Raw genomic sequence first — 11129 nt, forward strand, 5'->3', positions numbered from 1 at the left:
CACACACACACACACACACACACACACACACACACACACACACACACACACACACACCCCATTATGCAAACACATACACAGGCCTCTTGATATGTTTTCCTTTAACGCCTGATGAACCACGTCATTGCCATTTTCTCGCCTTGCGGTCTGCAGCTGTCTGCACAACTTGATTAAAACATTTCTTTTAGTAATCCCTGTGTAATGAAGCCCTCTCCTGAGAATGGATCTCAGTGCATGTATTCATGTGTGTCCATGTGAGGTTGTGTGCATACGTGTGTGATTTGGGTCAGGGGTGCTCCAGATGGGAGGAACGGGAGGGCTGCGTCTGTGTCTATGTGTGAGAGACGAAAGAGAGTGTTGGGTTCTGTGAAGAGTTTCGACTGTTCAGGACCAGTGACTGAGAAATGCACACACTGAACACCTTTGACCCAAAGGAACTGCAAAACTTTGAGCCGTGGCTACACGTACAGTCCACGTCTACCGCTAACTCATTCGCTGACCCTCTGCATAGCTGTTAAAGACGCTGGCTATGTTACAGAATGCTGATTGTTACAAATCAACATAAGACAGACTTGAAAATACCTTAAATATGGTGCAAAGGAAGGTGAAGGCAATGCAACACCAGAACTTTAAAAGAAATTCCTCATCACGCATAATGTGTAACCTCACTATATGATGGAGAGATTATTTAATTTAAAATATTTCCTTATTGATCACTACACTAACTATATATCTGCACAACTGAGGAATCCAGAGCCCAGTTTAAATCAAAATTCAAGTCATAATCATACATAAATTTTAAGGGACATAAAATTTTTCAAATTATATCACCAAGTTGTAAGTTGGACCTCGTTTTGCTAAAAATATAATTTAGGTTTTCTTTCTACATGAGGCTTAGCTGCAGCTGCAGCTACATTTCTCATAAGAACAATGACATAGACCATGTACGGTCAATAAAATGAATTACTGGAAAGAATTATGAGAGTTAACGGTACCTTTAAATGAGTTTCTTGTCTATCATTTTTCAAGAGGTTTATTTATCCACGTTTGACTGGATCACTTTTATGTAATAGTATTTTTTCAGTCTCTTTAGATGCTAGCCATTTAACCCAATTGACCTCCGGGTGGCAAAATGATAAAAAGTTTCCCCCTCCTCCCCAGTTGGTCACTTAGGTGTTTTTGTTCAGTGTGAAGTGCTTACATGATTTATAATCTTCGTTTGGAGGCTTTGCAAGACACTGTAGTGTGTCTTTTGTAGTATGATAAAAGAGGGGACTTTAGAGCAGCCCATAAGTCACTCTGGTTATTTTCAAGAGAGGGTCAGTGACCTTGGCTCGGAGAGATTGGGAATTCTCCAGTACTTTAGATCAGTCTGAAAAAAGGACAAAAGGTACAAGCTGTCAGTCTTCCCTTCCCTCCACCTGGAGTCTAAATCCCTCCATAGAAGCTCTGGAAATAGTAGTAGAGGATTTTGTCAACTAGTTGAGTTGGGAAATGTTTGTATTGGTTAATTAAGGTGAGGTGTGACAGTGAATGATTTGAAGAAACATTAGATAACTGGTCTCAGGACAGTGGCTATCTGTTGTATCTATCAGACAAATATGTCAGCCCGTAATGGATTGCATTGGTGTTACTGTGGACTTTGAAAATAGGTTCAGATAAGTTAAAGTCAAGAGAAAGTCTCACATTGTCAGCCTTGTGGAAAGTTAATTGATGGTCCTATTTGCATTTTTTTTAAACTGCCTTTAATTTAACCTTCATCATGTTGCACTTTTAACAGCTTATATTGGTGAAGGTTTTTATGAGTAATTTCCCATTTAGCCCCCTTGGAGAAAAAAAAAAAGCCTCTGTGCCAGGGAATGGGTCTCTGTGCGAGTGTGCCTTTTTCTTTTTCTGTGGTCTATGGAGAGACCAGACACCTTGCTCCACATTTACTGCTGATGTCCCAGAACCCACAGCTGTCTATGTTGTTGTGTTTAGGAAAGAGTGAGGCAACTGATTTTTGGTACTGTACAGGATATGAGTAATAAGAAAATGTAGGTTCTGGAAACTGTGCGCAGGTTCCAAGCTTGTATTTTGGGACACTATGTAAGCCATTAGGACCAGCTGCACCTGGTAATAGTCCTTCAATCTCACAAGATGCTGATCTTTAAAAAATGAATTTTCTTGTAACATGAGGACTTGCTTTTTTGTATTTCTCACTTATTGTCTTTTTCGAAACATCTTCACCAATGCCAACATATCAGGATTGGAACCAATTACTGAACATTTATGCAACACAAACCAGCTTTCTTTAATTATGCTACCTTCATTTATTTCTGTAAAAGTACAAAGCAACAACATATCAGTTACATAATCTATTCCTGCTTTAGTTTGTACTGGAGCTTTTCCACATACTTCCTTTAATGAGACTCCCATTTAATGTATTATTTTACCTGGAGAATAACATAGACTTGCAAGTCTGTATTCTTATGCTACATATGCTTATTGTTTCCCCCTTGTTCTTTTTTGTGTTCTCTGCATGGCTTAATCGTGTTTTTCTTGTTCTTTTTCTCTTTTCCCCTTGTTTCGCTCTGGTTGAAGAACATGCTTCCTTTCAGTATTATAGATGCTTAGCATAGTGCATCTTTTCAGCCTTAAGTGTTGGCACCTAATTTTATAACTGCTCCAGTTGCAGGTTGTTAGAGCAGCAGCCCTTGTCAGCTGTAGCCTCATTACTCCTGCTCATTATGCTCTGGCCCACTAACCTGCTCGTACTGGTTTATAGTGTTACAGAGCTTGTGTTTCACCATGTGTTTGCATGCAGATGTATGTGCACTTTTGCCAACATTATTTATTTGTGTCTGGACAGGTATATGCATTTTTGTGGTTATGTGTGGCCTAAAGCAGCAATTAAAGCTCGATAGCTATAACCCCAGCTGTACTTGTCTAAATATAGCTGTGACCACAGTCATATTGAACCAGGATGCTGATTAGCACCATTAAGACCACTGGCCTAAATGAATGCCAACTATGATTATGTGAAATATTTATTGTGGGTTTCCAAAAAAAACCCCCAAAAAATTTAAGGATGCTAACCAAAGTATTTGGTTATCATGTTATTTTCTTTCTAGCTTCTATGATGTTTCAATAATTCTTTTATTGGCTAACATATACATTTTAATCTGTTCCTGCTTCGTCCAGATTTGGTCCTGTGCACAGAGGAAACAAGCTAGGCAAACAGTACCACACCAGCTGTGGTACTTTTAGCTCTGACTCATGCTTCAGCCCAACTTCATGCCCTGTTTGCTTGATTTGGACTGAGACTCCAGCCAGTCAACTAGTTGTTCACCAGAAAGATCAGGATGTGTCAGTCCTGGTCTAGTTCTGACTCCAACAGGGAACAGATGGGAAATATGACCTAATGTTTCTCAAATACATTTGAGCTTTTTCTCTGAAATACATCAAAGGACAGCTGAAATTGAAATACCAAATTTTCTCCTTTTCCTGACTAATTTTAATTTTCTTTTAACACATTCCTGGTGGCCTCTGCATTTTAATGAAAAAGTTATTGACTTAAAGAACCACTGTGAGGTCAGAGACAGGCTATTCAATGAGGCACTGAAGTTAACGCTAAGAGCCTGAGTTAGGACCTAAAGTGGGTTGTGGGCACCCTTCTGGTAGGTCTCCACATTATAGTATAGATATTCTCTAATGAGTTTTGCTCCCCAAGCTACAGACTAATAGGCTTTCTGCACTATAACAGTAAAATACATGTTAGTTATTGTTAGTTCCATTGTGCATAGCTAATGTATGTTTCAAGGCAAATATTTTAATGTTGTTTGTTACTGCAGGTGATGCTGCAGGTGTTATTTTGAATCTTTTTGAGGTTTTTTTCCCACAAAGCTTGCGGCAACAGTGAAACACTGCCTGCCAGAAAGCTGTTTACCATGTTGCAGCAAGAAACACTGACCGTGCCAGCTACTTAATGAAATCCGATGAGTGCCTGGCTGTCTTCGCATACAGCATTCCCAAAACACCCTAATGAGAGTTTCTGTTTCTCATTTGAATCCAAGATCCAAGTTGCTGTTCGCAAAGAATTGGGCATAATATAATAAAAACAGGTGCATAATTAAAGTTTTAGGGGACCACATGCACATGACAGCTCCCCTTAAATGCTATAAACACTCAAATAAGGCAACAAACTTTCATCCCTTGCCAGTCCTCTCATTGAAGTGGCTTTGCAGGCACATTTGCTCTGCATGTGGGGACATTGTTGTTGCCGGCTTCCCTTCACTTTCTTTTGTTCAGCTGCAGTATCTTGCTATGTGCACACACAGTGTGCACATATTTGAACGCACAAAAGCACACGAGAAACTCTTTGATTGATGTCTTGTTGTATAGCATACAACAGTAGTGACTTTTACTGGCAGAAAAGCATGACATGGCATGGTTTCCTATGTTGCCAAATCCACCACATGTAGGCACAGCATTTTAAACATATATGTGTGCCGTCAAGGTAAACTCATTGACCCAATCAGGTTTGAATTTTCTTTCTTCTTTTCTTCCTGTGTTTTTCCTGTAGCCTCTTTATCAAACGCGCTCTCACTTTCTGTCTCGTAGAAGACACAGCAGATGCTTAAGAAATCTGGGTCTGCCTGTGTGCAGCTAACTGCTCATGTCACCCTGCCGAACCACCCAGGAGCAGAAGAAAGGGAAAGATAAAGAGACTTGAAGAAAGAGAGGGAGGGAAGCAGAGAAGTTAAATGATTGCAGAGCTGCTGAGCGCAGAGAAAGGCCTTGTGACATGTCCCACACTCAGAACTGGGACCAGACCAAAATGGGTGCGTGATTAAATGAACTGTGATGCTCGCTCCTGACACGCTGCAGCCATCGTTTGAATTAGTCACAGTTCTATTTTCAATGAAACCTGCACTCGTAGGGCAGATTCTATTACAATAAGTACTCAAGTGAACACACATGCAATACATAGATGGGTATCTGTGCTGGGGGCACTGCCAGTCCTCAAAATCCTAGACCAAGAAACTTTAGTTCCACTCCTATTTTCCTGCCTTGAGAACATGAGAGGAAAACAGGAGTGGAACTAAAGAGACTTGTTTGACTGTGCTTAGTTCAGCCTGCCTAGCCTCAGGCTTTGCTACAAGTAGTAAAAAGAAAAGCACAACGACAACATTTCTGATGTTTCTGATATTAAAATAATTTCTAATAAGAAAAGTGCAAAACACCCGACAGAACATCACAACCAATTATTGCAAAGTTTAGGTTAGGCTGTGATTTGGTGTTTAAATAAAGCATCCCTAAAGGAATTTCCGATGTAAAGATAGGAAGGTTTCTTCACCTTATCCAATGACATATTTATAAATGTAAAATCACAAATAATGAACATCTGTGCTACACGATATCATTAAAAGATTAAGATAATCTGGAAAAATGTCTGTACGCAAAGGACCAAGGCCGAACTCATTATTGAATGGCAATGATCTTTGATCAATGCAAACATTTTGTTCTGAGAAATTCATTGGCAATGGATTTCTAAGGGGTTAGACCAAATTTATTGCTTCATCTGCAAGTGGAAATTAAAGCTCTACCATGCAAAGAAAAAAAAAAAAAGAAAAGTCAAAAGCCAGACCTAGAAACATCACCGACTACTTTGGGACACAGTTTGTTTGAGGTGGAGTGAAGCTGTTCTCTGATCTGTTTGGAAAGCATGGATGCTGTGGTTTTTGGGGGGGGGGGAGCTATCCAGCTTCTTATCAGCACAGAGTTTAAAGCCGGCAACTATAATGTTATAGTGGTAGATATGGCTATGGTTATCTTGCAATGGTTTTATTCATGCTGAAAGACACAAACAGAAACAACATACTTGCTGCCCCTGCTCATGATGTCCTTCTCAGGGAGAGCCTTGTTTATTTCACCAAGACATTCCCAAACCACATTCTGGACAACTCTACAATTGCACGGCTCTTCAGTTAGTCTAGATGCTAAACTGACTAAACACATCACCCGTTAAAATATTTGCCAGATTATACAATGAGAAATGCTACAAAGGACGCCCTGGACTGTTAAACAGCTAAAATCTTACATCAAGGAAAAATGGGGAAAGGGTTGGCTTTAAGGTCCAAAGCAGCTGTTCTTAACTCCCTCACGCTTTTGTTAAACGAAGAGTTGATGCAACATCATTGTGACACATGCCTCTGTACCAAGTGCTTGCAACATAAAAAACCCCACATTTCTCATTTAAATCATTGTTTTTCTTTTTAGTTCTGCTGCAAAAATAAACACTTGTAATTAACTCTGGATTAAAAACAAGTCATGAAACAAAATCTGTTTTGATTATTTTGTTTAGTTGGGTTTTTTTTTTTTTTTTACATTTCACACAGCATGCTAACTTTTTTGAAGACTGGGTTGTAAATGAAAAAAATGAAAAAAGCAAGTGTGTGTGTGTCAGATGAGAAATGAGAGCATGCTCCGCTGAATTTCTGATGGACAGAGGCCTGGAGAACTCCATCGGACTGTGGTGTTACCTCATCCCCCTGAACGCTCAACTCATCAGCTCGTCATACGCGCAGACTCACACAAACTCGCTCCCCCCACACTCTTGGAGACAGATGAAATATTAAAGGCGTAGAGATTCTTTTCAGGGTCGGGTTTCTGGGCTGTACATCTTTTCACATAAATCATCATCACAGTTTTGACGGAGGGGAGGGAAGGGTCGACAAACTAAACCTACCTGCCAAGTAACTAAGGAAAGCTTGGCTCACACTTGGTACTTCTTCAATTTACTATTGGAATGTAGTTCTACTTATTTGGCCCATGGCGCTATCAATGAGCTGTTTTATATTGTGATGTGATATTGATGGATTTGTGGAAGCTGTGAACCATTTGTTTCCACCAGTGTCTGTTTCATTTAGAGCGTATTGGCATTTAAGTGTATCTGACTCTGTCTTGTCCCTTTTCTTGCAGGAGCAAAAGGTCTTCAGTCCCCACCACAGAGTTTATTTTTGAACTTCCCCACTTCACTATACAGGCCACAAGGGCCCAGACACTTTTGCTCCAAACAATCTGTCAGAGCTGGACCCACAGCATGGTCAACGGAGCGCCAGTGACACTTAATGAAAGTCTGCTTACTGAAGTGTACAAGGCTCCAGGTGAGTAACACGAGACAATACAAAGCTTGCCTTGCTTTTGCTAATAGCAAAACCACTTAACACAGAAACCCAGATTCATTCTTTTCTTGCCCCTGACCAAGCTCATAAGAATAATAGTCTTTTTCTACTGCTCTTTGATCTGCTTACACTGTAGTGATTGTAGGTTGAGGCCTGTCTACAGAGAGGAGACAGAGTAGGACACTGAAAATCACCTCTAGTTGGATTTTTGTGTGTCTGATGAATTTGCTTCTATTTCTTATTTGTGCATGTGTATCTTACACTGACACTAGTTGTACAGTGACTTCTTCTTTCTGTGAAGAGTTATCAGAGTGGAAAAGACATGTTTATAATTGCTCACCAGGGGAACGCTCTGTTTTTTAGTTGTTATAATATGTTACTGTAAGGTAGCAATATTTCTGCAATGGCAGCTAAGTCGCTTGATTTATTATATCCTTTCAATGGCTCAGTAGTGATGGAACAAAGAACAAACATACTCATCTGGTCTCTTTTAGACCAGAGTATTAGATGTTAAGGCATTCATTGTTGTTCTTGATTTATTGAACATTTTTTGAGGATAACTCTCGTTTATCCTCGCAAACTTTATTTATCGTCCTTTGTTTACTTGTACCAGTAAATTGTCAGGAAAGATATATTGAACTGGCTAATATTAAAAGTGATTTGACTTTCTTATGAAAACCTTTCCAGTTATTTCTGAGGGCACAGTACATTTGTCAGACTGTCACTGATGGGAAAACAAGCCAACTCGATAGCATTGAACTCTGGGCAAATTGGCATGCACGTATCCAGAACTGAAGTTCTCCAAGTATACACGAGTTCACACAAGACACTTGAAGATCAACTTGTCTTATTGTGGCCCAATGTGGGCTGCTGGACCTGCAGCTGAGACCAAATTAACTCTGAAATGCTTCATGTCACCTAGGGTGTCTTAATGGTCAAATAATAAATTTTGTCCCTTGTTAAAGAAAGGTAGGGGAGTCTGAATTCAATAAAACAGTAGCGTTTCTCATGACGGTAGCATCTGGACAGTCCTCTGGAGGGCCTGGGATTTTCCAACTCATTAGGATCATGTTGTTTGGTATGCCGTCAACATTCTCCCCCAGCCAAGCCAGCCAAGCTACCTTTTTCACCGTTGTGTAGCCGCCAAAATTTATGAAGCTGGTCTCCCGTGGAGTGAAGTCAAATATTCCTCTCCCCTCATTTTGCCTTTCTCTTGGAACGGGGCTTGAATAGCGACATGGAGAAACATTTGCACATCTGGTCCATGTGCTGGCAGGCTAGAAAAGGAGCAGTGGGGGCTTAGAAGAAAAGAAAGTTTGAGCTTAAAAGGCATGAGACTTGAGGGAGAATAGGTGGTGTGCTGGGTAAGTATATGTAGGGAAAATACTCAGCAATAATTCCTATGATATAACCAAAAATGTCTAGTACTGTATCTGCTTTTGCAATTTCGGGAACACTCATACCTTAAGGGAGATGTGTGCTGTGCGGTTGGTAAGAAAATAAAGTTTGCCACGGCGACACCAGCCGCTATTTTTCCGTAAGTGTGACTTATTGGCTCACTGGCTGCAGATATTTGTGGTAAAGGTGGCAGATCTAATGCAACACAAGATTTGGGTTTAAACCATGAGATTGTTCTCGTGTCCCCAACTGCTGTAACACTCATCAAGGTATTGCCAGCACACAACTGATACACGCTGAAGCTAAAAACTGAAGACTGCAAACAAACGCTGTTCACTTTGAACATATGCTTTTTCATTCTTTTAGGAATTTGTCCTCCCTTCTCTCTTTTGATGTTGCAAAGTTTTTCAATAGGGGAAGGTGTTTCATATTGAAGTCTAGCTGATAACACAGATGGTCAGTGTCCTTCGCGGGAGGGAAACGTTTAGGTATGAGAATTAATTCACTGTCCAAAAGAAATTCCACATTTCAGCATTTCACGGGCAAACTCAACAGCTTCAGTTTTAATCTCAAGGCACTGACAGACTGTAAAATATTCAAAAATATTAAGAGCAACATTCAGAGACTAAAATTCATTGCAGCTGACTGGAACACAGCCGCTAGGACTTGTAATACTTTGAGTTACTGTGGTGCTCAGTGGCAACTACAGGAATAACACAGCGCACAGCACATCCAGTGTAATCTGTGTTTCACAAGACCAGATATGAGTAAAATAAGAAAACATACCGTAAAATTATATTTTCCTTGTCACTCGATTGCATGTCTGCATGGTTTATCACACAGCTGTCTGTGGGACTGTTGATTTCCAGTGAGCTTGGACATTACTCCAACATTCTCCTTTGCATTCCAGTGAAGTCCACACTAGTGTTGTATTTTATTGGTGAGCTATGCAGCAAACAGTATGTCATTATTGGTATCTCTAGCTGAAAATGGACAGGTGTGTGCCCATATGTGCTTGCGTCAGTGCATGCACGCTTAGACTATGTGCCTTTGTGCTCAGAAGGTTAGCATCAGCTGTGTTGGTTTGGCTCTACTTTACTTCACTCCTCATTCATAACTTATATTTTGTTTTAGAACCTAGTATTTTTCCCTTTTAAGCTTCATCTCAGTTTATTTATGTCTTTTTCTTATGCTTCTAAGTCTTCTCTGTTGACAACTTTTATTTTATTCCCAATTCTTTTTGGATTTGTCACTAGCTCCTCTTTTGTATTCTCCTCTTTTTTCTGTAATTGTCAGAATTCCCGGTTCTATGTTACATGCGTGTTCTAATGTTTATACATCACGCATGTTATTGTGGTTTTTAGTAGCAGCAGCAGTAATAGTAGTAGCCAGTAATTCCTGTCTACCAATACTTTTACCCACTGCTAACCTCAGATTCGGCAACACACTGACCACAGTGACCTCCCACATCTTACTCAACTCTATGCAGTTCTGTGTGAGTGTAAAATACACCATGCGTAAGAATTGTGTTTATGTGTCTAATTTTGGTAGTGAAAAAGTTTAATCCACCCAGATTCTTTTTGTCATTGCTAATTGCTGACCACATTAGGCTCTCACATGTATTTCTACTGACATCTCAAGGATATATTATTGAAAGCAGTCTCATTAAATGTCTGAATGAATAACCAGTTTACACTCAGCACTGGTACAAAGCCTGATTAGAAAAAGATGATAAATATGAATAAGCCTTGTGCCTTTTCCTGCTTTCATTCAAGTCTGTGTGTGTAGTTAAGTATTTCTGTCTTTGTCACATCTGTGACAGAGCAACAATTCCATATACCGCAAGTGCACACCCTTAGAGCAGCTCATTTACATTTTATACAATGGATGTTTTGGTTTTTTTTCATTTTTGCCCGCAACCCCTTTAAAAAAGAACCGGGGTTAAAAACCCCAAAAAGAAATTTTTTTTAACTTGTCTTATTTGAGTTATAAGTGAGCGGTATAAACTTTCTACTGTCCAGACTTTTGCCCTTGACTGTAACTTTGGTTCTCACTTCCTTATTTTACTCTACAAGGCTATATTTGAAAGATAAAAGATCAAAGCAATTTAAATTAGCATAAAATTGGCATTTCCACCATTGATGGATTGAACTTTAATGTAGCTACCACAGCTGGTTTTCCGGCCTTGGAGCTCTGTGGTGGTCTGGACTGCGACAAAAAGAGGGAGGTCTGGTAAAAGTTGGTTGGTGGTGGTCACCAGTCATGCTTTAGATGATTGCTGGGTGATATACGAGCTGTGACATAGCTTTAGCGTGACAGACATGAGGGGAAAAGAACAGAGGACGAGAGAGTGAATGATATAATGAGCAAGATGAAAAATGAAAGAAAAAGGAACATAAAGGTTGAAGGGAAAAGTGACAGAATGAAATAAAGAGGGCGAGAGTGTGGGGCCAACTGTGCCCAGAAATACAACTGGTCATTGGCTTGCTTTATTAATCCCAGGTCTGGCACCTAATTGCGTGTCAGTTTAGGCACACAGGCAGAGAATCGTGCATATTTGCAAAT

General features: G+C 40.0%; 1 protein-coding gene across 3 annotated transcripts in view; it reads left to right on the forward strand.

The window, feature by feature from the left end:
• The window catches only part of vps13b (vacuolar protein sorting 13 homolog B), a 293873-nt gene that overhangs the window by 63336 nt on the left and 219408 nt on the right, over positions 1-11129 (forward strand). For all 3 annotated transcript variants that reach the window (XM_005742923.1, XM_005742921.1, XM_005742922.1), the window contains exon 17: positions 6964-7148. In XM_005742923.1, the coding sequence (XP_005742980.1) occupies positions 6964-7148 (185 nt within the window). The remainder of the gene's footprint in view (positions 1-6963; positions 7149-11129) is intronic.

This window comes from Pundamilia nyererei, unplaced genomic scaffold, assembly GCF_000239375.1.
Source record: "Pundamilia nyererei isolate P.nyererei 1_Seehausen unplaced genomic scaffold, PunNye1.0 scaffold00125, whole genome shotgun sequence".
Taxonomy (NCBI): domain Eukaryota; kingdom Metazoa; phylum Chordata; class Actinopteri; order Cichliformes; family Cichlidae; genus Pundamilia; species Pundamilia nyererei.